This window comes from Chamaea fasciata, unplaced genomic scaffold, assembly GCF_029207755.1.
Source record: "Chamaea fasciata isolate MVZ Bird 193981 ecotype frontalis unplaced genomic scaffold, bChaFas1.0.hap1 SCAF_7, whole genome shotgun sequence".
Taxonomy (NCBI): domain Eukaryota; kingdom Metazoa; phylum Chordata; class Aves; order Passeriformes; family Sylviidae; genus Chamaea; species Chamaea fasciata.
Window position 1 is genome coordinate 33,467,112 of NW_027094092.1, and position 25,896 is coordinate 33,493,007.

Genomic DNA, 25,896 nt, shown 5'->3' on the forward strand with positions numbered 1-25,896 from the left:
TGACAGCCTGCGTCCCTTTTCCCTCCGCCTTCCAGCACCGGCTCCCGACCTCGGGCCGGCGGCAGGGAGGCAGCGGCGTTGCGGGCCGGGAGCTGCAGCGGCGCGGCGGGAGCAGCAGATGGCGCGGCCGCCGCCCGCCCGCCCCGCGGCCGCTCCAGCCCTCCCGGCCCCGGAAGCGCTCCCGGCTCCGCTGCTCCCGGCCCGGAGATCCCTCCCTCGGCCTGGCCCGGGCTGGCGGCGCCGGGAGACCGAGGCCTGCGCCGGGCGGCTCCAGCGGCGGCACCATGGCGGCGGCCACGGCCACCGCGGCGTCCTCGGCCCCGCCGAAGAAGATCGTGGCGCCCACGGTGTCGCAGATCAACGCGGAGTACGTGACACAGGTAGGGCCCGAGCTGGGGCTCGAAGGGACATTCTGGCCGCGACGGCGCCTGTGTTTTTAAGTAGCCTTTGTAGGCCGTGGGTAATGGGGGAAAGGGTCTTGCTTGGTCGTGATTGCCGGGAGATGTTCGCCTCTGTCATGTCCGAGAGGGTGTTCCCCCCGCGCTTCCAGACCAGCGGGATGTGCAAAGCAGCGCTACCAAACGCAGCAGTGTAGTACATTGTGCGTCGCTATAAGGCGTCTTTTAACGTGTGGAAAACTGCCGAGAGCTCCCTGTTGGTGTAAGTTCTAAGCGATTTTCTACAAGTCGTCTTTTTTCTTGGGAATCTACTCTGCTTCCTCTTCCAGAGCTTAAAGAAGCTTGAGTGAAGTTGCATAGGAAGCTCTTGTCATCGTGGCTCAGGAGTCCTGGTGATGGCTGCAGCAAAGAGCCGTAAAGTGCCTAAACTTTTGTATATAACCTCTCGTTACTTGTCAGGTTCCTCAAGGAAGAGTAATCACTTGCCTTTTGGGATTTATAGTCCCTGAAAGAGCTTAGTTTATTTTTGATGGATTTGTTAGAAGTAACTTAAGAATAGAAAATGTTTGTTAGATAGCAATCTATGCATCTGAATTTTTTCCAGATAACTGTATTTCTGTTGAAAGAGGTTTCGGCATAAAAGCCTTAAATGGTTAATAAACATTGCTGTTAGAAAACATAATTTTGTTACTTGTAGTTAGCATATGCTGAAAGTAAGCATTAATTAGTGAAATGAAGTTTGAGGATGGGATATGTTGTAGAGATGTTGTATCATTGACATGAAAATGTATGTATTTAACCTTTCTTTTTCTTTTTTTTTTTTTTTCTTTGTGCAGTTAGCAAATAAATACTGGGCTCCACATGTGAAGAAAACATTGTCTTTTGATGTAAAGGTAGTTACTTCTACTGGAATTTTATTGGGGGAGTGTAAAAGAATGAGGATCAACCATTCCATGATGTGCCAATATTTAGTGATGCTTATTTTATATGAGACTGTAGGAGACTGCTTGGAACATCAGCTGTTGCTTGAGACACTGTAATTTGTTATGTATTTGTAGTTTGTAAATATAGGCACTGTTAGGAAGGTGTGCTGTAGCATGCAGTTATTTTGTATGCTATTCAGTTTATTTTGGCCAAGAATTTATGCGGGCAGAAGACTATTGAGCATCTCTTTTGAGGTTAAAAGATGCTTGAGTTGGTTCTACTTTTAGAAGTCAAACAGGGATGAAAGATGAAGGTACTTCTGACTGTGTTCTTTCTCAAAGGCTCGTCAGTGAGTTTCCATCAGACAACTTTATTGCTGTTTTGGTGGAAATGTGCATTTTGAATGTTTAAAATTTGGCGTGGTGTGTTTGATTTCGTGTACTGCAGGGTACTTAAATGTTAAGTTTCTTTTCTTTTGCGCATGTTTGCCTAAATCTCCCTGTTTAGCCTGAGTTTATTTTGTAGTATTTGTGATAGAATTTGTCTGTGATTGTTAAAACTGTAGAGTGTTAGGATGTACTTAAACAGCTGAACTGCATCTCTGTGTTGTGTGATGTCAAAGTGTTCCTGTTGGAACTAACTTATAGCACAGATTCTTTCATTCTTGTTGGAAACATTTATTGAAAGTATTTTAATAGCAGTAAGCAGAGAGTAACTAATTCAGAGTAAAATGTCTTAATGCATTTTGAATCATATTAGTGGGTATGTAAAATTCTCTTAAATTTTTTTTCCATAGGTCATTGAAGATGTATATACAAAAGAAATTGTCAGGTCGAAGTAAGTACACTAGTTGCTTTCTCTTATTTACTACCATTCCAACATTATCCACATTGGAGTTGTTTCTAATGTTTGATAGAATAATTTGGAACTTGCTAGAGGTTGGGTATTTACAGAGCAGTTCTTGCTCTGATATTGAAAGAAAAAGCAGGATTTATATATCTGTATATACAAGAAGGCACCACTGGAAGTCTAACATATTATCCAATAATGTCTTGCTTCAAACATGTGAATATTGGTTTCCACCTTTTTTGCTTTATACAAAAATATAATACGAAAATATATGTTGAAAGCAGATGAAAATTAGAAGTGCATTTAAGTAGTTTAATCATTATGGTATTTCAAAGTCTGAATGTGGTAACAAGAGAGTTCCTAAGCCCTTAAACCTTGAATGTGATGGTTGGAGTTAATTCAGACCCTTTACCTGGTAGCCTTTTATGTTGGTTTGGTTGTGGTGGTTATAGAAGGCTGATCTCTTCTTATGTTGCTAAGGGATGTAAAGGAAAAGAAACTGTTGCAGAGTGCACTGCCTCTAGCTTCCTTCTGGGTTCTGGCTGCTGTTACCAGATTCATGAAGGGAAAGTCTGGTTTCAGTGAATTGTACTGTTAGATGGGGGAGACAAATGCAAGATACACTGCATTCTGCAGCTCTCTGTGCAAAAAAAGAGGTGTAACTGTTGCTGGAGCTTTTTGGAGAAGATTGAGCTCTGCAGAAAATTCTCTGTATTATTCCTGTATGAAAGCAATCTAAGAATTTGTCATATGGAATCAAAGCAAACTTCCACTTCCAGTCACTAAGAAAAAATACCATTATGAACAGATTAAATACATAATCGTAGTTTTCCAGGAGACACTCTCAGCTGCTAGCAGTTTATATCATCAAGGCTATTGGAAGTGGTGTCTTCATGTTTAAAGACCTACGTAAATTTCTTTAAAATGTGAATTAAATTGCTTAATGAATCTCTATGAACTTCAGTTTCTGCAGCATTAGAGCAGTTCTTTCTGCATTCAAGTAGTTGCTATTGCATGGGAATGTCAGGGCAGAAATAATTCCTGAGTGTTTCTACAAGTTTCCTTATATAATGAAATAAGGGAAAATGCAGCCATTTTCCATGCAGCTGTGTGTGGGAGGCCTTCTTTCCTGTGTTAATTGATTAATTTTTCCTTTTTAGGTTTGCGATTAGGAAGATAATGCTTCTTGAATTCAGGTAAGCTGATGGGAGGGAAATTTGGAGTTATTTTTTCATATGAACCTGTAAAGGTGAGAAGCAAATGCAGGGCAGTAAGACAGTTTAAAGGCAGTGTATTTGTTCATACTTTGTAAGGCCGTGAATTGTGTACTCAGGAAAATTGGGTGAAGAGTGCGTAATTTAAAGAGGAAATAATTCTGTAAATGTAAGTAACACCTCAGAGTGTCTTGTCTCAATTTCTAGTGTAAGTGGAGCACCAAGAAAGAGTATGAATGAAATAAGTGGAAAACTTAGTTCTGTCATTTGGAATGTGTCATTAAGCCTTAAATCAGAACTCACTGTAATTAGAGAAGTTTTTGGATTATGTCTTTTACTATGAGGTTAAAAATTAATTGTGTTGCAGCAGCATCATTAACATTTTACTCTCTCGAAAAAGAATGGAAATCTCTTTAAACAATAGTTTCAGTCTTTCTTTCAGAAAGTCTTCCAGACTTTCCTGGAAGAACTTACAGAGTATGTCTAAAAGGATATAAAATTAATATTTGCAATATGTACTTAAACCCCCAATATTTTATGTTCTATTTTGCTCTTTTATCTCTCAAATCTGAAGAAAATATATGAGATTTTTTTGTTTGAGGTGAATTCTTTGTGTCAAAAAGGCTTGAGTCCATAAGTTAGTACCAGTAACTACAAAAGGACAAACTTCCCTCGTTTTTTTTGCATCTTAATTAGAAAAAGTGCAGAACAGAAAATATAAATTATGATTAAGGGTTTGGCACTAACAAATGGCATGCAACGGACTTCTGGAATTTTTATGTCAGCAGTAGCACAGGGTTAGAGATTCCTGTCCTTTCTGTGAACGTTGTTAAAGTCATCAGTTATTGAGTCTAACAAGTTTTGCTTCGGTGACTTAGATGAGAGGTGACTTGAGGAGCTACTCACAAACTATGAAGATAGCTTTCAGGGGAAGGAGGAAAAAAAAATCCTTGTGGATAACTGCTTTTTTAAATGAGTGACAGATTATGTGGGTGGTTGTAACTAATGAAATACTCTTTATCTCTTCACAGTCAGTACCTTGAAAATTACCTATGGATGAATTATTCTCCAGAGGTGTCCAGTAAGGCATATTTAATGTCAATCTGCTGTATGGTGAATGAGAAGTTCAGAGAGAATGTCCCTGCGTGGGAGGTAACTGATTTCAATTGCAGCTAGAATTGACTTTGTTCTGCAAGTTGCAGCTTTTATGGTGTGCTCACTTACAGTGACAGAAGGTAGAAGAGCTTGTGTTAAAAGGAAATGGTGCCTCAGCTAGAATATCTCATATGGTGTTTTAAAGTTTAAAGTTTGTGTTCTTTTTTGGAGAAAGGAATGGACAGGTGAAAAATTACTTGATTCCTTCTGGTGTTAAAGTCCTTGGTTTTGCTGTGAGGTTGCCGAACATTATCACCAGCATTTGCTTTTTTGGCACCTGGCAGAGGTTGGGTACTTACAGAGAAGTTCTTGCACTGATATTGAAAGAAAAAGTAGGATTAATGTGTCTGTATATACAAGAAGGCACCACTGGAAGTCAAATGTATTATCCAATAATGTTTTGCTTCAAATGTGAATATTGGTTTCTACCTTTTTTGCTTTATACAAAAATAATGTCTTACTCTTCCTTTTGTGTATATTGTTTGTTCATTTGGGTCTTTTTTTGGGCTTTTTGTTTTGGGGATTTTTGGGTAATACTAGGTTTAGAAGTTATTTAAAGTTTCTACAAACAATCCAGGTTTTACAGGCTATCTCAACAACAGAAGCCTAGACACACATTTTATGCAGGCATTATTTCAGAAGCACACTTACTTCAGTATGTGTGCCTTTACTTGAGTGCTGGCCAAGCACAAAGGATTAATAACTTGCTCATATGTTGCCTGTGTGCTTTTCTTCTGGCATATGTGCTAGAAGTAAAACGACAGGTAAGGGTAACGTTCCAAACAGCTTAGTTAAATTTGTTTGGTACATGACTGTCCTTGTAAAGGAACTGTTTTATCTTGGTGATTATTCAGTTTATCTTTTTCCTACTCAGGTGGCGGAATGGGAGTTCCAGGACTATAATTCATCTCTGGTGGTTTTTACTTGCTCACTTTTTGCACGTCACTTAGAGCTGCCATAGCTTTGGCCAAAAACCTACCATTTATCTTCTACCTGGGAGAATTTAGAGTATTTCTGTGCAGTCACCAGGTGAACATCCCCACAAGACTTCACCTGTGCTTCTTGTTTAGTTTGTCCAGTGCATCACCTGTTAGTGTATAGGGAGAGGATCCCTTGTCAGGAGGATATCATTAGTCTGTTTTGCTTGTGCTGCCTGATCAGAATAAATGTAAATGAGAAAAACTAATCCATTCTTTTATAGATTTAAATGGCTTTAGAAAACTTAAGCTATGTTATGTGAATAAAGATGCAAATTATTTGGACCAACCTGACTCAAAATTACCTTCCTCTTCTATTCCTAGACATTCAAAAAAAGGCCAGAACATTTTCCTTTTTTTTTCAAACGCATACTGGAGGCATCGCTGGTTGAAGATGAGAGTGAGTACTCTCTGCATGAACAGACAGTCCTGCTGCTTTTCCTTGATCACTGCTTCAATAGTTTGGTATGTTAAAAGTAACTAAGTATTTCCAGTGTGTTTATGCTGTTCTGTGTTAATTCCAGTTTAGTTTGAGCAATTTCTTCTTACAAGGCAAATGAAGCAAAATTCCCATTTAAGGAAAACACTGTACCAGAGGGCTTCTACCCTCTGTTTTGACTCTTGCTCTGTCTATCTCATCATATCTGCTTTTCTCTGACACAATGTCATAGATGAGACTTGAAACTGGAGGATTGGCAGTTAGACAATTAAAAGATAGGATTTAATATAAATTCTTGTATTAAAAATGGTACTTTTAAATTTATGTATTTATATTTGTAAAGGTGCTTTACATTTAAGACAGATTAGTTACTACTGTGCTCTTTTTAGTTTCCCTAGGAAATAGCACAAAAATTATTTCCAATAACTATTGAGAAAGACAGTGAGGCTTTTTTCACTTGTGAAACCAGGTTTAGATATGATATTTATCTGCAGTTCTCCTGAGTTAGTTTTAAGAAAGCATTAAACCAATCTATGTTCTCAATCTGTAGTTACAACAGAGTTAATGATCCTAAACAGCAAGCAGGAAGGGCAATTTGCAATTACCTATTATATGAGGCAGTGCTCTCTAACCTCTCTTGCTATTGCACTTTTTCCTTACTTACATTGCACATGGGGTGTATTATTCAAAGTCAGGGTCTGCACAAATAACAAAATGGTCTCTCAGACAAAACAACATAGGAAGGGTGTTATTTGATTTTGGGATTAGGAATGACTTTGGAAGCCAGTAACCATCTTGAACTTTATATATATCGTTTATTGAGACAGTATTTCTCTGTAGTGGCCATGGTACAATGCATCTTCATTTTAAATAGTTTGGTGGTGACTACAGAATCCTTGTAGAGCACATTTCTAATACAATATGATAGGGAAGCTGGTGAACATGTGCCTGTGAAAGCACACTGTTATTAGAAGCTGCCCTTCTTTGTGAGAGGCAGAATGGAATAGTCAGAGTAGAGTTAAAACTCTGAAAAATCTGAAGTTTCAGAATGCTGGGAACGGAGTATTTGTCCATGAAGACATACTTAAGATGTTTATTGCAATTCTTCAGTAGTTCAGGAAAGAAGGAAAACTTTGTGGATCCAGATCACAGGTATCCTTGGAGGGAGCACATTTGAACTGACATGGAGAAAATGATTTGTTTCAGACGATGGGAAGAGTATAGAAGAAGTGAGAGAAACTTGATAAATTAAGGGCTTCAGGAGACAGAGAACAGCTTAAAAACTAGTAGAGAAAGCATGGTAGGTGAGTTCAAGAATAAGAAATGACTGAAGAAGGAACATCTGTTCTCGAATGCTTTTGTGCTAAAAATACTTGCATGGATGGGGCCCCTGGTGAAATACTAAGAACTGACTGACTCCATGAAAAGAACCTAAAATACAGAGGTGTCAGTGGGTAGGGTTACAATGCAGTTTCCTGTTAAGGAATTGTTAAATCTAATAGAACAATATAAATATTTTTGTCAGGTGGTAATGTACATCGATGTATTTTGTAAGACAGACATATCAGAAAACATAGGAATGTTTTAAAAAATTTTGTCATCTGTAACTTTCTAACAGGAAGTGGATTTGATCAGAGGTCAGGTGCAGCAGCTCATTTCCTTACCGATGTGGATGGCTCTACAACCTGTAAGCATCACGCTGTTAACTGGCAGAAGTTTTCTAGGCATTATCCAAGTCCTGTTAAGTAAACTCTCATGGAATACTGTTAAGGAACTCTAATATTTACAGCATTGCTATGGAATTATATTTTTGTGTGCTTTGCTAAATTCTTTCTTGTTTGTTGCAAATTTCCATGTAATAATGTTTTCATGTAATTTTTCAGAAAACTGAGCTTTGTTGTTTATATCTTCCTTAAGCTATAATGTATAGACAAGGCCATGAGGTCACAGGGAGACGATGGTGTTGACGTCTAGTCAGGGCTGGACTCTCTAGCATTATTACATTTTTGTTTTACAGTGATACTTAGTGAGAATAGCCAGAGACAGCTCTAGATTTCAATTTGTTATCTATTTTTTCTTTTTTAATAAAAAGACTGGACTGTATTTGTATCTCATGAAAACAAGGTTCCTTGGTGACTGAATATCATTTTAACATTTCAGAATCGACTGGAACAAGAGTTGAAAAAGACACCAAAACTAAGAAAATTCTGGAATCTAATTAAAAAAAATGATGCAAAAATGGATGAAGAGTCAAGAACACAGTATGTACAGAACCCTTTTTTCCTTAATGCATTCACTGTGCTTCAGCTAAAATAAATAGTTTCAATGAAAAAGATATTTTTTGAAAACCTGTGGCAAGTGAAGATTGATCATGTGTGGCCTTCTGGAAGCTGTTCTGTTTTTCAGTAGTCTTCATGCAAAATACTCCTATAGAACTTTATACTTTATTTGTTCAGTGAATTTGTGATATCAAATCTTAAAACTAGAGGATGAAAGCATAAAAGAGTATTCATGTAGCAACTCACTTTTTTTCATGACCTTTAAAAAATGTTTAGCTCTTAGGCATATGGCTTATGCAAGTATTTCAATAAATCTATCTCACCAAAATTAAATGTTCTAATGCCTTTGTGTTGCAATGTGGTAAGGTGTAGGAGGAGACTTACTTCTTGACACAGTAAGAAGCATGTTAATTAGTTTCTGTGCCTAAAAATGTAGGATGCTAGTCGGTCTGCCTAAATGCAGAGAGAAAAGTTACCATCTAAACTGTTTAGGTGTGTTTCAAAGCAACCTACTACCATATATGAATTTTGAAGCAGCTAACTTTGTATTAGTGGAAGCTACAACATACTTCTAGTTTGCACTTAAGGAGTATTAATTCTTTTGTCATTTGTCCAATTTTAGAGCATATCGAGAGAGAAGATTTCTTTCCCAGCTCATTCAGAAATTCATTTCAGTTCTGAAGTCAATACCTGTCTCAGGTAACTGTGGTTCTTATGTTACCTTGTTATCTGGTAATCTGTGTGAAAATCTTTTCATGTTTCTGAAGCAACTAGTCCTTAGGATATCAGCCTGAGGTTGGTGACCTTTTTCAGGTAGGGCGTGTAGTGGAATCCATGCCTGTCTGCATGGATTTCATATCAAAATCAGTATTGAAATCTGTATATACTTTAAAAATGAAGCAGCAAAAACTACTTTAGACCTCCTTCTGTTCAGTATGTACTTAGTAAAAAACAGAGTTTCTGGAACTGATATTCTTTATTGTGTGCTTTAAAGCCTTCAAGCATTAAAGTATTTCGTACATACTTAGGTGCCTTGTTAAATAGGTGGTATAAATGGATATCATAAGACTCTGTCTGTTCATACTGTTGATTTACAGTAAGAACAAAAGCCTAAGTGAAGTGAAGTTCTGTAAGATTTGACTGCTCTTGAGTCATTGTGACAAGCAAAATTATCTCCTTGCCTGATTTAGAAAGGAAAAATGTTTGTAGAAGAAGGTGTTAGCCTTTTAACAGAAAAGGGTTATTATGCTCTAAGCACAGCGCAATTTGGGTGAAATCAGTTCCCAGAGTTTTGCTTTTACTCCTAAACTCTTAGCAAGTTTCAGCTCTTACCTGAGCTGTGAGGGTAATTTTTCTAAGTTTTGTAATGTGGCTTCATCAGAAAGGATACTTGTCCCCTCTGTTTTCCTTATTATGCTAGACCTGTTTTAGGAAGATTTACTTTAACAGTTCTTTGGAGGCCGTAAGAATTAGAAACTCATTAAAGGAGACTGGGTGTGTTTTTGACAGGCCCCTTAGTAGTCACCACTGGGTACCTTTGAACATGGTCAAGGCCTTTTGCACAAATCTTTTTTGCAGCTTTTAAAAATGCATTTTTGAGTACTTGGCATTAAAAGTTCTTAACAAACATAATGGACAAGTGATATCTCATGCAACTGAGCATTTTTTCATGTTACATTCAAGGTTTTTCAAAGCTGATGAAATCACTCCTGAAATTCTGGTTCTGTTACTCTCATTGCTAGCCGGAAGAATTTTTAACATAAGAAAGGATTGTTTTAAAAAGAGGATAATGTTTTAATTAGCTTTTTACAAGAATAAAATTAATATTTGTAGCATTTGTTGATATTTTAAGGAATTGTTCAAGTGTAAATATGTTGTGATGTGGATCAATTTAAACTTTTTTTTTTTTTTTAATCTAGGCCCTATTTCTATGGACAAAGTTCATTATTGTGAGAGGTTTATTGAACTCATGCTAGACCTTGAGGTAAGTTTCTAAATTACTTCAGCCGGTTTCCAAGTGTACTTTTCTAGGGTTTAAGTGCATAAAGTAATTATTACAGCCTTATTGCAAGTAGGAGGTGATTATGACACAGCTGTGTGTATGGTTGTTTAATAGTAATTTTCCATCTGTAAATAAGGGGTTGTAGCATTGCATCCATATTGGGAACTGACCAGCAATGTTGATAAGCCAGTTGAATTCTTAGACTAAGCTAGGATCCTAAAGTGCTCAGTGGAGAAGATTTAATTGGAATAGTGGTAATAATACTGGCAATTTCTGAAAATGTGTGATGGTTTTATCTGGTAGGCATAATTCAGAATTATTCTTCCCAGTGCATAACAGGTCACTTAAAGTCACATTTGTGGTGTTGGGTTAAATCCCAGAAAGCAGCAGTAGTCTGAAATGCAAACTATTCCTGTTTGACTAGAGTTCATTGTTTAGAAGTACCAGGTCTGGTGAACAGCAGTTTGTTAGAGTAATAAGGCGTGGAGCAAGGTTTTTTGAAACTTTTCAGCAGATACTGAGGAAGTGAGACAATTTTAAGCACCCCAGTACCAGTATTAAAAGTAGAGGCATTCATTTACAATTTCTTGCATGAGTAATTATTTTGAGTAACTTCAGATGGCATTGTGAAATAAAACAGAGCTTCTGAAGCAGTATCACAGGGAACTTTAAAATGGCTTTGTGGTGAATTTCTGCAGGCTGACTCTGATAAATCACTGAGGTAGTCTGTGCTTGTAGTTGCAGTAGATTGAGTAATTTAAATTAGAGCTCGTAGTCTTATGTATGTAATATACTCTGGTAAGAGAAAATATGTTGGAAGGTGAACTGAAGTCTGACTTAAAATGCTTAGAAGCAGCACATTTAATATTGGCTCTCTCTAGGTATTACAGGAAGATTAGAATTCAGACGGGTTATAAAGCCTGTTTAAGTGACTGGAACAACCAAAGGAGAAATTAGCAGTAAATCCAAGTCTTTTTGCCTTTGTAGCATGTACTGTGTTAATGGGCTCTTTTTACATGTGTTAAAGCCTTTTTCAGAATATTACTGTTTCATATTACAGTGCATACACTGCCATCAAAACTAGTGATGTGGTAATTTGAATGTAATGATTCAATGGAGAGTTCTTACGGTTTGGTGAATTTGTTTTTGTAATTATTGTGCAGAGCAATCAACATTTTTTACTACAGATTCTTTTATTTTCTTCGTCTTAGTTCTAAACACCATGCTGATGCTTTTTTGGCATTCTAAATTCAATCTGTAGAGAGCAGCTAATTTTTCTCTTAAACTGTTGTGATATTTTACTGTATGCTGTTCAGCAGTTGCTACATATAGCAGCTTTACCTATTTACATTGAAAAGAAAAGATCTCTATTTTGTTGTTATTGAAGATTTGAAAAATACTTCAGTATTTTGCAAAGAAATACCATATCGTATTTAGAAGAAAGAGTTGGCAATTTTAAGGAAGACAAGCTTAAAATACATTAAATTAGTGTAGAAAACAGACATTTAAAACAATGCTGAAGCAGTTTGTCATATCATTTGTAGCACACAATCATTATGTAGATATTTATTAGTTAAACAATTGCTTTATTTAATTTACTTTTTTACTGGCAGGATGAATTCTCACTAATGGCAAGTTCCTGCCATGCTCCCTATTACATAAAAGACTGTGTTCATAGCAACTTACCTGCATAAACCCCATGTCTTGGCATACATAAATGCTGCTTTATTACCTCTCTGAGGGTATTAGATATGCAAATAGCTGCAGAAGTCTATCTTAATATGCCTTCTTGAAGTGGAAAATTCAGAGAAGCCAGGAGTTCTTATGTTTAAAGAGTTATTTGTATTAACATGATGTTACTTACCACAGGCTTTGCTTCCCACACGACGCTGGTTTAATACAGTGCTGGATGACTCTCATCTTGTTGTTCACTGTTACCTGTCTAGTCTTGCTAAAAGAGAGAAAGAGGGTCATCTCTTCTGCCAGGTGAGATACAAAGTTCCTGGAAAGAACTTTCTTGTTCCCTTTGTTTCTGAATGCTGCAGTTGTTTTGATTTTTATTTTTTTATTAAGGATAGGCTTTTGTTTGGATGCAAACTACATGTTTATTTGAATCTTTCACACAGTAGTTCTTCTCTTCTATTTCATGAAGTCACAGGATGGCTTGGGTTGGAACAGACCTTTAAGATCATCCACTTCCAACCCCTCTGCCATGGACAGGGACACCTTCCACTAGATCAGATTACTCAGAGTCCCATCTAGCCTGGTCAAGAACACCTCTAGGGATGGGGCATCCAGAGCCTCTGTGGGCAACCAGTTCCAGTGCCTCACCATCTTCAATGTAAAAGGTTTTATCCTAATATCTAAACCTGCCCTCCTTCAGTTTAAGGCCATTCCCTCTTGTCCTATCACTACATGTCCTCTGAAAAGTCCTTCTCCATCCTCCTTGTAGCTCCCTTTAAGTTATACAAAGGGAGCTATAGGGTCTCCCTGGATCCTTATCTTCTTCAGGCTGAACAGTCTTAACTCTCAGCCTGTTGTTACAGAGGAGGTGCTTCAGCCCTATGGTAAACTCCTCTGGACGTTTTCTAACAAGTCCATGGGGGTTTTTTTTGTTGGAGAGCCCAGAGCTGGACACACTCACTACTCCAGGTGAGGTCTCACAAGAGCAGAGTAATATTTCTGCTTCTGTTTTTGAGAAGTTCTTAAAAGTACAAGCTAGAAAGCATTGCTACTCCTGGCATGCTTTACACATAGCAGAAGTTGTCACCACTGCATTCTTCTCTTGTTCATTTTGACTTCACGCAGTTCCACGCTGCAGCTGTTTTTCACTCCTGTCCTTCAGTTTACTCACTCATAGCTAGCATACTGTTTTTTTATGGCAGGATCTGAAGATCTGTCCCCATTCCTGCATCTCAGCTGCTTTTCCTGCTGCTTGCTGTCCCCCATCTCTGGCACTTGTTCATTTTCTCTGAGGGTCAGTATTGATGGAACACAAAGCCAGCAGCAAATCTGAATAATTTTATTCCTTCAAGTTAAATAATCCCACTGAAAGGTAGAATGAACTTCAGAGCTGCCATGAGGGAGGGCAGAAGGGCACAAGACCTCTTCCTTTTGGTAGCAGCAAGCTGTAAGTTGGGTTCAGTGACAGCCTCTGGCTAGATCACCTTACTGTGTGTGATCTGTTACAGTTTCACATCCTAGTATATCAAGAAACCCTGTTGCATGTGGACTATACTGGAATTTTGATGGCTTGCAAATGAGATATCTAACAAAAGCTATTCTGTGCATCAGCCAAGTATAGAATTCAGATACCACTCCTTAGTCACATTCTTCTAGAGCTTTGAGGAGTTCTTGTTTGTGCATTTGTCCTCTTGAATTGTGGTTTTGTTTGTAGCAGGGTGTCTCCTACTATTAATTTACTAATTTATATTGATGATGTCTCAGCTTTTAGATATGCTTAAATTCTACACTGGCTTTGAAATCAATGATCAGACTGGAAATGCTTTAACAGAGAATGAGATGACTACAATTCACTATGACAGAATTACTTCTCTACAGGTAAGCAGAGGATGAAGTACTTATGAGAGATAGAGCAGGCTTTGCTGTTCTAGTCTAATTTGCATCGAGAATTGGCATGAGGTTATTTCCAAAATCAAACCCATTATGTTCCCCTGTTGAGTTACTGGAATAGCTTCAGTTTGAGTGCCTGTGCCATATTGAAGACATGTAGTGCTTCAGTGTGGTGGATGTGACTATGGCTATATAATACGCTCTAGCAAAATATCAGCATTTTGGACCTTGTGTTACCAAAATGAACTGTTTCTCTTAAGTCTGTTGAGAAGGGAAAGTAGGATGCTGCAGGACCCTGTGGTGATGCAGTAGGTGGCAGCATTTCCTCAAGATGAGTGAGCACGTGTGCCTACAGTGGTCCCTTGTACAAAAGAGACAAAGTAAATTCACACACACTTTTTAGAATTATTCCCATCAGTTTTAACAGAACAGTTCAAAGAAGCATGGTTAAGTTAAACTTGTTCCTTACTTTTCTTAGTTCCCTGCCGAGCTACATGTCTGTTCCCTTATGTTTTATTTTAATGACAACAAATGCTGATAGAAAGGTGTATAAAAGATACTGTGTCAGAAGTGGAGGAGTAACAAATAGATGGTATTAAGAAAAATGGAGATTGAATCTGCCTTATATTTCTATCTTGGTAGAGTCCATAGAGTGGTTCATGTTATGAGCCAGTAGAAGCTATGCTTTTTTCTTAAGTATTGAAACTGTTATTAAATCGTTTCATTAATATGCTTTCATCCAGTTTTCATGCATGGGTCTTTTGTAGAGAGCAGCGTTTGCACATTTCCCAGAGTTATATGACTTTGCACTCTCAAATGTAGCTGCAGTAGATACTCGTGATGCACTGGTGAAGTTATTTGGACCTCTTAGGTAAGTTATCAAACTGAAATTGAAATTCATGGTTCTCAGTGTGATTAAATTTCACAAATTTCCAGCCTTTCTTCCTTCTTACTTCTCATGTGCGTAACCAGTAGTTAACCTCTAACGTGTTTAGTTTATCTTTTTTAACTCTCTTCTGTAGAAGAACAACAACAGAAATCATGAAAGCATGGCACTATATTAACTCTACTATATTGTAAATGTTGTGAGTAAAAGGCTAGCAGTATTTATTTTGACAAAGGCAGTATGTGCTTTGTTGTTCAGTTCCATGTCAAGTCTTGAAACAACAAAAAATATCCACCCCTTGCCGTGTTTTTTGTAGTTTGTTATACACAAACTTCCCTTAAAAGCCTGACCTGTAATTGTTTTGTCTCCGGTCGAATGAGACAGTTGGAATTTTCTTTAAGGAAAAAGCCGGTGCAATCAGCGCTGTCACTCTGGTTTCAGTGTGACCGAGGCTTCTTTTTTCCTTTCGCTGTGCAGCTCCAACGTTCTCCACCAGGTGGCGTCGTACCTGTGCCTGCTGCCGCCGCTGGCCGAGGGGGAGGACACGAGCCACGAGAAGGAGTTTCTGCTGGAATTGCTGGTACAAACGTGCTTAGTGCTGCTTGCACTTCTTCTGTTGAAAACTCAAGCCGTAGCTACATCCAGCAACTACACTCCGATACAGTAGTCATTTAGAGCATTTTGTGAACCACAGCAGTGTTACAGCGCTAGTTGGCATGTTAAGATGGGGTTTTAAACCATATAAATTAAGTATTTGAAAATGCCTATTCATAATAGGCATTTATTAATAAATATATTCATTTATTCAATTTATTCATAAGTATAGTTTCCGTGAGAAACTAAAGTATGTTTTTTTAGGTCAATAAGGGGAGGCTTGGAAATGGTTTTGAGTTATTCTTATAAGGTTTTTGTCCCATTTAAAAACAAAAAAAATCTGCTAAAGTAAATCTAGATATTCAGTACCTGTTTGGGCCTCAGACCAATTTGAAATACTGTTTCATGGTTTATACTGTTTCATACTGTTTACTGCACATCGTGGTTGTTTGGATATTCAAGGTCTACCAATATTACTGTAGGCTTCTAATCTGATAACAGTATTAGAATAGCATGGCTGCTTTTTTAAATCTCTTTCATAAGTTTGTTTTGTGGTTGTTGATTTCTTAAAAAATTGTTCATGTGGTTTTCTGAAGTTCAGAGGATAGTGATATGATGCCTGTGAATGCCATGGAGAGATATTTGTTCAGATAACATATTATAGTATTGGATAGATATTTTTCTGTCCCAAAGAGGAAATGAAGACTAACTGTTACTGAATGCACAGTGTTAGTCAGGTACTGACCATATTTTTAATGGAAAGTAAGATAATTTTTATTTGAACTTGATTCTCTGCTGAGCCTTGACTGAGTATTTTCATTTCTCTTGGGCCATTTTTGGTCTGCTGAGTAGCCAAGTGATTGTTTGGTTCTAGTACTTTGACCAGCAGTTGGACTATGTGTTTGTTCATCTTCTGATGTCACTCTGTGCATTTAGTTGTATTAAAATATTTAATTAGAAAAATATTGATGGAGAAGATGCAAGTGACCACCTTATGAATTATTGTCTGTGTTTTGAAAGTATCTTTACTGTTCCTTTTTCACTTAGGTTTACAATGCTTCCTTTCTTTAGGTTTCCCGTCATGAGCGACGAATATCTCAAATTCAGCAACTCAACCAGATGCCTCTCTATCCTACAGAGAAGATTATTTGGGATGAAAATATTGTACCAACTGAATATTACTCTGGAGAAGGTATGATTAGTAGTTCAGTAAATGCTGAACCGAGCAGTAAATGCTGCAATAAAAAAAGGAGTTTTGATGTATTATGTTTCTTCTGTCCAAGAAACTTACACACGGTGCTCTGACATCTTCCAGTATCTTAGAGCAAGATCAGGGGGGGTTTGTCAGTTATGAATCAGGAACTCTTGAGATTAAATTGTTAGCAAATATATAGTGGATTTAAAGAAAAATCTGTTTTTACACAAAGATGTTTATTTGCTTCTGGATAACAGACGTGCTGTACTACCAGCTGAGGCACAGGTAAGGTGAAAAAGGTTGGAAACAGCAACAGAAAAGCTCTTGTCTGTTCTTTGTGCTGAAGTATGTTCAAGAAAGCCTTTCTAAAAAGGGGGGAAAGGTGGTAATGGGGGGAAATTAGCACTGCTTATTTTCTATTTCAAGGTAAAAGTACATGTAGTCACTGAAAGGTGACTACTCTGAGAACCTGTTGTGCTCATGATCAAGAAAGCAAACTGCTGGTATTGCAAACAGGAATCCTGTATTTTTAGGGTTTGCAATAGACAGCACATGTATTTTTGTTTAGCTGCTTTTAAAAACCGTTGTTTTTATGTAGATCATGAGAGATTTTTTAGAAATGTGAAAAATTTAACTTGGAATGTGACAATTTCAAATAACAATTTTCAAAGACGAGTATAAACTTTGTCTTGGATTTTAGCAGCCAGTATTCCATACTCTTCTCCATGTTGTTTTGATTTAAATGGGGTTGTTTTTTGGGGTTTTTTTGTATAGGTATAAGCTGTAAGTTCAGCTGCTTAGCATAAATTAGTCTTTTTGGATAAATTCTCTGTGAAACAAGTATTAATGAGAAGAAAGACATGACCCCCTTCAGACAGGCAGGGTTATAGGCAACAAAGGATCTTTTTCTCAACAAGATAGGTATACTAATGTCATCTAGACATCTGCCCCAAAAGAGGAAAAATAGGATTTTTCTTTAGTATGATGCAGTTTGTTAAAAGCTGATTCAGATTCTTCTGATGATGATGTTTAAAAAAAAAAAGGCAACACAAAAAGAGACTGTCCCTCTTTCCCCAAAACATCCTCAAACCAAACAAAGGAACAAACCACTGAACCAGGGAGATTGCTGTAATTTCTAGGAAATTATTATATAAACCAAGTCTTCTTTTTAATTTTCTTTTTTGTTTCAGTGAACAGCGCATAGGTTGTTCTAATGCGCTGAAACATTCAGGTTCTTAAATGCAGGTCTGGGCAACTCTACTGTCATTCATCCTGTGTTGGGTAGTTGACTTCTGTGTGCTATGTGGTTATGTTTGATTAGCCAAATGTATTAATGGCAATATAGGTTGCAGTGGGGGAGGGAAGGGGGGGCAGGTGGAGAAAGCAGCTCATCATTGTGACTTCTTAATAATGCATTCAGGAAATTTTGTTTATAACGAAATGTAATTTTGTCAAGTAACTCTGGTTGCTAGTGGAAACATTTCCTCCTGTGGTGAATACTTTTGGAACTATGGTATTGGTGGTGCTGTTGTGAAGTGTTTCTTTTGCTATCAGACTGTTACAAGTATTTTTTTCTATTTTGCTTCTCTTAGTTTAGTTTACATTTTCTGTTTTTCATCTCCATGTATTCTCTTGTCCTGGTTTCAAGCAAGACAGTGTTGGTTTTGTGGTCTTTTATGTTCTTAAAAGTAACTAAATAAGTTTGGTCTAAAATTTATGTAAGAGTAATTTAACCCGAGAATGTTAGGAGTATTGTTTCTATTTCCTTTTAGAAAATGAGGAAAGAAGAATATATCTTTAATGAATGCTGTGTAGCCTTAAAGAGGTGTTGCTTCACACCCTGCCTTTTGTGCATCTAACTGGCTTTACAGGACAGGGTTTCTTCCTTGGTGTTGGGAAATGTGTTAAAGTATTTTATCACCATCAGGCTTTCCACAATAAAAGTTACTCTGTTCTGCTACCTTTCTTCACTGCTGTTTTATCTCAGTGCACATGAAAGTCAGTATGTAGTACCTATATCAGAGAAAGGTTTCAACAATTGCAAGTTTCAAAAGCAAGATGCTTTCACAGGTCTTAAACATAGGTATCAAACTGGAATAGTAGTCCAGTAACATTATATGAGTAACTTACTGGAATTTTAATTATGGAAAACTTGCATCTAAGACATCCTAAGTCATCTTAAAACAATGAAAGACACTTTAGGACCTGTCTAGGAGTTCTAATACTCCTTGTGTAGTAGGATCTAATCTTCCTATGTTTTTCATTCTTATTTAAAAAACAAACCAGTAGCAGAAACTTTAGAGATGTGTGTTAAAATTTGGTTTCTTGAATTAAAGCTTTTTTCTCCATAAATGGTTTTCACGGCATCTAATAAACATAAAGCTTGGGAATAGGGGAATTGTTGAATGTTGCATGGTTTTAATTCGTTTATGAGCCTTTTTCATCATTATTTAATGCTAACTTAATTGCTGCATTTCCAAAGACCATTACTTTCCTGTGCATTTGATGTTCCTCAACTCAATTTTGTTATAGTGTGAATACATTGATGGATTTATTATTTAAGTAGTTCACTCTTTTACTGCTAGAAAGATGAAAATTCTTGCAATCCTGTGCAGGTTCTTTTAGAGAGAACCTGAAAAATGCATGCTTTTTAGAGGTGTGTATTGACAAAAGGGGTAGTTTTTAGAATCTCCAAGAATAGCAGCTATGGCAGTTGTACAGTAAAGTGTGTATGAATGTATGAGTTCATAGAAACGGTAAATTAATTCATCATTTTTTTTGTTTATCCCTCAAATACCTCTCTCCTCCTGCCCTTAAACCCTTAGGCTGTCTTGCACTCCCCAAGTTGAATCTACAGTTTCTGACTCTCCATGACTACCTGCTGAGGAACTTCAATCTTTTCCGCTTAGAGTCCACCTATGAGATCAGACAGGACATCGAAGATAGTGTCAGTAGGATGAAACCATGGTAATGTTCATCAACTGGTACAAGCCTGTCAGTTCACTTCTAATCTAAGTGTATTTGAGAGTCAGAAACTGATACTGTGTGTATACTAAATACATAGTAACAAATGCATTTAGAATTGTTACATATATACTGTAGTTTATGCTTACCCCTTCCATAAGGTGTTGCCATCCCAAGGGTTGATGTTTTAGGGGTTTGTGGAAATGTAGTTGTGTTAAAGGCAGTGTGTTGGACTCTAAAAAAGAGCCTTTGTTGTGTTAAGATGGATGAGTTAATTTTCCATGAGTACTAAGCCTTGGTTGACGTTACAAAATATGCAAACATCATGAACTCCTATGTTTGTGGAAGCTGTTACTGAGTATTCTTGAATTTGCCATCTGCCACATTTTAATCCTCTTCTGTTTTAAAGTGTTTATTTGGTGTGATATCTTCTGTGCTCAGTAGTTGCTTTTTCTTACCTTTATCTTCTCTCTCAGTGAGGGTTTTTTTTTATAATCCTAGCATAAGTTGCCTTTGTTTTTTGAAATGTAAGTCAATTCATGTTATGCTTTGATTCTAAAATGCAGGATTACATGAATCCAATTCAGTAGCATGTAAAGTTAAGAATTCTTCTTTTGTCTTAAAACTTACTATGTGGTAATTTTTTTCATAGTTTAAAAAAGAATTCAATCTGTTATCAGCTAATGACTAACAAAATCTTGGGGTTTGTTCCTTAGGTTATCAGAATATGGAGGTGTGGTCTTTGGTGGATGGGCTAGGATGGCGCAACCCATTGTCTCTTTCACAGTGGTGGAGGTGGCCAAGCCCAACATTGGTGAAAACTGGCCCATGAGAGTAAGAGCAGATGTTACAATCAATTTGAATGTCCGAGATAACATCAAAGATGAATGGGAAGGTACTGAACATGCTTTGAAATAAAGTGCTCAAAATAGGTACTCATCAAAGTACTTATTTTATAATAAGATAACTTTATGCGTAAGGAGAAGAAGTTTTAATCCATGATACAGATTTGTCAGTACACTGTTTAGAAGTCAGTTACTCAAATTCCAAGTTTAAGAAGTTTATATTTCCATAAAGTGAAGTTTGAAACAATTAAAGTACTTAAGACGTTCCTTAGGAACAGAATGTTTATTACTTCAGACTGATGTCATTCATGACCAGTTGTAAAATGCTGTCCTTTGCAGGGACTGTGGAAAGTTAATGTAGCATTTTAAATAACGTGTAGTTTAAAAATATCACATTGAAAAGTATGGGGAATGTGATATCTGTCTCATACACAAGTGAAGAGGACAGATTTTTATTTAATTCAAACCAGTGCATTTCAGTAGTTTTCAATATGTCTGAATGTTAGGATGTGCTGACTGTACCAAATACTGTTTCTTCTAAGTATCCACAGGGGACACTTCTCTTGCTTGGGGATTTGAACTTTAGTTGACCATTTTGGCAAGTGGCATAGGAGCATGCACTTTTATTATCAGTAAATGTCACTCCTTTCGCTTTTGTTAGAGAAACCCGATAAATGTGCTGGAGCTGCGTAGTGTGATTACAGCACAAATGCTAAAGCTGGACTGTGTGATAAATGAGCAGATACCAGTTTGGGATTGTAGATTTCTGTTAAAGTAGAAAATCTAGGAGAATGGCAGAGAATTCACTATACTGAAGGTACCTATATAGTGGTGCGCCTAGCTTTTTAAATACTAAAATAGTATTTTAGTATTTACAAAATACTCTATGATTTATAAAAAATCATGGTTTGACTAAATCAAAACTGAGATGAGAATTCATGAGTCATTGCCTGACGTAACAGGATCTTAGTGCAACTTCTATTGTATAATATCTGGTGCTTAATGAGGAATTATTTGTCTCATGAAAAATACAGCATGTTTTCTGAACTTTGAAGGTGTCTTAGATCTCTGAGACTCTGGAGGTATACTGGAGAGAAGGTTTAATGTTCAGAATTATGTTAGTGAATTGGAAAAGCAGTGTTTTAAAACTAGGATGTAGTTCAACCGGGATGATGATTATGCAAGAATAAGTCACTGTACAGATGCATTTTGGGGGGAATAACTTATCAGGCAGTACCTCTGCAGAACGGAAAGATTGGAGGTAATCATTGATCACAAGTGAATGTGGTTGCCCAGCATTCTGTAAGCACTGAGGGAAAAAGAAAAAACCTCAAGTTATATTAAAATTTTTAAACTGGAATTCTAACGGTAAACAAGTGACTTGGTTAAGCTACCTTTTACTCTATTAAATAGATAACTAAAGTAACTTGGTTTAGGATTTTGTGCCTGGTTCTAGGCATTAAATTGTTGTTAAAAAAAAAAGAAAAAAAAGGATTTGGAGGTTTGTCCAGAGGGAAGCAATGAGAATAAGAGATTAATGCCACACTTCTTTAGAGTTGATGGAAAATAGCTAGGTTGCCTGACTGGAGTGAGATCATTGGGAGGAGAATAATCGTGAAATTATGTCTGTTCTTATGAAAAAGGCATTCAACTTCTACTTTTTATACCTATTGTATCACAGTGGCCTATGCTTTTGTATTTTCTAAGTTCAAGGCATATTTTGGAGCAAAACAAAATACACTCTGTACACGTGGGATTTTATTTAAAAGAAATTCTAGTGCATTCTTTTATATGTGTGTTCAAGAATTGATGAGGAAAATGCTATTCAATGAAATCACTGATTGTTCCTTTTGGGGGTCAGGTCTGCGTAAGCACGACGTCTGCTTCTTGATCACGGTGCGGCCCATGCAACCTTATGGCACCAAGTTTGACAGGAGACAGCCTTTTGTGGAGCAGACTGGCCTGGTGTATGTCAGAGGCTGTGAAATTCAGGGCATGCTGGACGAGAAAGGGCGTGTTATTGAAGAAGGTATGATGTACCAAAACTTGTTCAAAAGATTTATCTTTTTTTTCTCACTCTATTTTTTATTTTTAACAGCCTAACTGATAATTTTCCTCTCTTTTAAGGAATGCTCATTGAGTTAGTTATATAATTGGTAAAAAACAAGCCAATTCCATAAGCAGCCTGAGAAAGGTTTACTAGTTTCCTCTGGTAAAATCTGATGCAGAATAAATCCAGTATGTTGGGTTGAGGAGTTAAATAGATTCTATTCAAAAGCTATTAGAAAAATGCAATGAAATTGTTTCTATTGCTATGCAGAAATTAGTTTCATCATCTGAATTTGTCTAAATTTCATTTGAGGAAAAATTATGGATCACTTTTCAGCGATAATTTGCTTTTAGCACTGAGTCCAATTCTAATCTTGCTGTTTCTTGTGGGCAGGACCTGAACCAAAACCAAGACTTAAAGGTGACTGCAGAACATACAGAGTATTTCTGGACCCAAACCAGTATCAGCAGGATATGACCAATACAATCCAAAATGGAGCAGAAGATGTGTATGAGACATTTAATATAATAATGAGAAGAAAACCAAAAGAAAACAATTTCAAGGTAAGGTACTTGCTCCTTAGCTCTTAGGTAAGAGTATGTCTGAATATGCTGTCAGTACTGAAACTTTTGTATTTTAGATGCATAAAGTTAGACTTTTTAGTTGGTAAAGCCAACTGGTAGGCTAGAGAAAGTAGGCTTTCTCTGCAGGAAGCTAGAGTATGTCAGCTGGTGATAAGTTTCCCCTGCAGATAGCTCTTACACTGAAAATCAGAACAGTGCTACTTTGCTTGAGTATATAATAAAACATTAGTTTATATTTTCAGTCTTCTAACAGGAAGCCTACAGATTTGGACTTTTGGGTTAAGGGAGTATGTGGATTGTTCTTATTACCTAATGTAATAGTGGACTGTAGGAAAACGAGTAATCAGTCAAAATGTAAGAATCAGAGGAACCTGTTTGCTTTTGGGAAAGTCACTGGATCAGTTTCTTATTGGGCATTGGAGTGTGTCAGATCAAAGAGCAGCCCTGCTGGGAAGCACTTGGATGTACTGGTGGATGATAAGCTTGATATGAGCCAACAATGCGCACTCAGTCCAGAAAACCAGCTGCATCCTAGTCTGCATCAGAAGCAGGGCAGCCAACAGGTCACAGGAGATGCTTCTTCCCCTTTGCTCTGCTCTGGTAAGACCTCACCTGGAGTGCCACATCCAGCTCTGGACTCCCCTACACGAGAAGGACCTGTTGGAGCAAGTCCAGAAGAATGACAGGAAGATGATCAGAGGGATGGAGCACCTCTCCTATAGGGAAAGTGTGTGATGGTTGAAGTTGTTTAGTCTGTAGGAGAGAAGATTGCAGGGAGATCTGACTGCACTATTTCAGTAAGGGGGCTTATAAGAAAGATGAGGACAAATTTTCTGATAGTGATAATATAAGGTGTAATGTTTATAAACTAAAAGGTGGCAGATGCAGACCAGCTATAAGAAGGAAATACTTTATGGTGAGGGTGGTGAAATTCTGGAACAGGATGCCCAGAGAGGTGGTAGACGCCCCATCCCCGGAAATTTTCAAGGTCAGGTTGGACAGGACTCTGAGAAACCTGGTCTGGTTGAAGATGGCCCTGCTCATTGCAGTGGGGGTAGACTTGATGACCTTTAAAGGTTCTTTTCAGCCGAAACCACTATACGATTCCGCCTCAACAATGCTGAGCAGAAAGGAAGGAGCCACTTCCCTTGACCTGCTGGGCAAATTCATACTGTAGCGCAAGGTGCTGTTGGCCTTTTTTGCTGGGAGGGTGCATAATTTTGTACACCTAAAAATATTTTTTACCCAGTTTCTTTGTTATTTAGACCCTTGAATCATTGATGTTTCTTGAGTTTTCCATTATGAAAATGCAACATGAATGAAAAACTTCATTTCTTTTGGTGCCTTGAAGTCATGCACTGCATAATTGAAGTGATTTTCACTTTAAAGGGTTCTGTAGCAAGTTCTGTGTAAATGGATAAAGAGATAGGCAGGAAGACATGGACTTTTTTTTTTCTGTGTCTAGAAAGATACCTCTGGCGTGAAGCAGTAGTTTGCAGTCTGCATAGACCATCGTGGTGCAATCCACCTGTGCCTTGGTACACTGAACATACTTCAGAGAGAGTCCTTTATAAAGACATTCAAAACAAACACCGGAACTGATTGTTTATGTTGTGTGTCTGTGGCAGGTTCCTTTCACATTATAAATGCAAATGCTCTCTGCCAAAGCCTCCTGGTGTACAAGCACGTAGACATGTTTTTTCATTCACGTGTATATGCACTTCCATGTAGTGAGAGGGAAAGTTCTGCAGTGAATGCTTAAGTTTGATCAGCATTGCAGTTAAATGTGAGTGTAGTTTTCACATTTGTACTGTGTTCTTGCAGCTAATTTACAGGTGAATCCCAGTGCAAGCCATTCTATGCTGGCATTTACAAAAGTCTTATACGTTCATTTTCAAGACAATCTAAGGTCTTGAAACCTTAGAAACCACATGTATCACATTGCTACCAGTTTAGGTGCATGCATTCCATGTCATGTACAAACCTTTCTAACTTCAACTGGAGAAAAGAAAACAAGATGATGCTGTGGCTAGTGTAGACAGTTTATGAAGCAGATAGAAGGCAGCCTAAAGTTTAAAGCTGAGCTTGTAGGAGAGAAGACAAGAGAACTCTTGTGCAGTCCTTGTAAGTTAAGCAGATGAGACAGCAGAGAAAGTGCAAATACGATGTGTTTGCTGGAGATGACACCACTGTGTCACTACAGTTGGTCAGCAATGTTAGTTCTTACAAGCATGAATCTTACTATTTTTACATGCATAGAAATTACTTTTTGAAAACCCAAAGCAAAGTTTTTGTGATGTAGAAGCAGCACATTAGCTGTTAGGAATGTATTTCTTGCTTCCTCTTAGAAACTGATCACTAGGTTTAGAAATACTACCTGAAAATGTGACATTGTCTGATTTCTTTGTTCTTTTCTTAGCACAAACACATTGTGTTTTGCTTAATATATGTTTGAGCCAGAAGTAGTTGTTCTATATTTGCAACAAAAATACAAAATTCTTAGTTAATATGGGACTTGTCTCCATATATCTTTGAAGTAATTGCAGTACCTCCAGGTTTCAGAAGTGCTAAGATGGTAGTTTTATAGGTCTGTCACAGAATCCACAGCATGATTGTGATTGGAAGGAGTAGATTCAGAGAATGGTTGAGCTTAGAGGGACCTTTGGAGATTATTTAATTCAAGGCCTGTTTAAAGCAGAGTCAGCTAGAGCAAGTTGCTCAAGATCTTGTGACTTTGTGCAGTTGGAATTGGATATGTCCAGTGATGGAGACTATGTAACCAGTCTAGACAACCTGTTCTGGTGTTGCATTACTGCTACAGTAAAAGTATTTTGGTGCATTTAGGTGAAATTTACCATATCTCAATTTGTGTCCATTGCCCCTTGTCCTTTCACAGGGCACTACTGAGTGGACTGTCATTCCATTGACCTTACTTCCTCCCGTTACTTTTTTTTTTATACAGGTCAAT

At 37.5% G+C, this 25,896-nt stretch overlaps 1 protein-coding gene across 2 annotated transcripts in view; it reads left to right on the forward strand.

Moving 5' to 3' along the window:
- The first annotated feature begins 240 nt into the window (after positions 1-240).
- AQR (aquarius intron-binding spliceosomal factor) overlaps positions 241-25,896 on the forward strand; it is a 49,209-nt gene continuing 23,553 nt past the window's right edge. Inside the window, exons 1-19 of one of the 2 annotated variants that reach the window (XM_066188347.1) lie at positions 241-380; positions 1,235-1,291; positions 2,119-2,159; positions 3,332-3,367; positions 4,417-4,537; positions 5,842-5,982; positions 7,575-7,643; positions 8,117-8,217; positions 8,858-8,934; positions 10,155-10,219; positions 12,107-12,223; positions 13,685-13,798; positions 14,578-14,681; positions 15,174-15,276; positions 16,362-16,482; positions 19,311-19,452; positions 20,166-20,344; positions 22,156-22,323; positions 22,738-22,907. In XM_066188347.1, coding sequence (XP_066044444.1) covers positions 285-380; positions 1,235-1,291; positions 2,119-2,159; positions 3,332-3,367; positions 4,417-4,537; positions 5,842-5,982; positions 7,575-7,643; positions 8,117-8,217; positions 8,858-8,934; positions 10,155-10,219; positions 12,107-12,223; positions 13,685-13,798; positions 14,578-14,681; positions 15,174-15,276; positions 16,362-16,482; positions 19,311-19,452; positions 20,166-20,344; positions 22,156-22,323; positions 22,738-22,907 — 2,022 coding nt within the window. In that variant the 5' untranslated portion in view covers positions 241-284. Of the gene's footprint in view, positions 381-1,234; positions 1,292-2,118; positions 2,160-3,331; positions 3,368-4,416; positions 4,538-5,841; positions 5,983-7,574; positions 7,644-8,116; positions 8,218-8,857; positions 8,935-10,154; positions 10,220-12,106; positions 12,224-13,684; positions 13,799-14,577; positions 14,682-15,173; positions 15,277-16,361; positions 16,483-19,310; positions 19,453-20,165; positions 20,345-22,155; positions 22,324-22,737; positions 22,908-25,896 lie in introns of those variants that run through there. The other variant, XM_066188345.1, reaches the window with a different exon arrangement.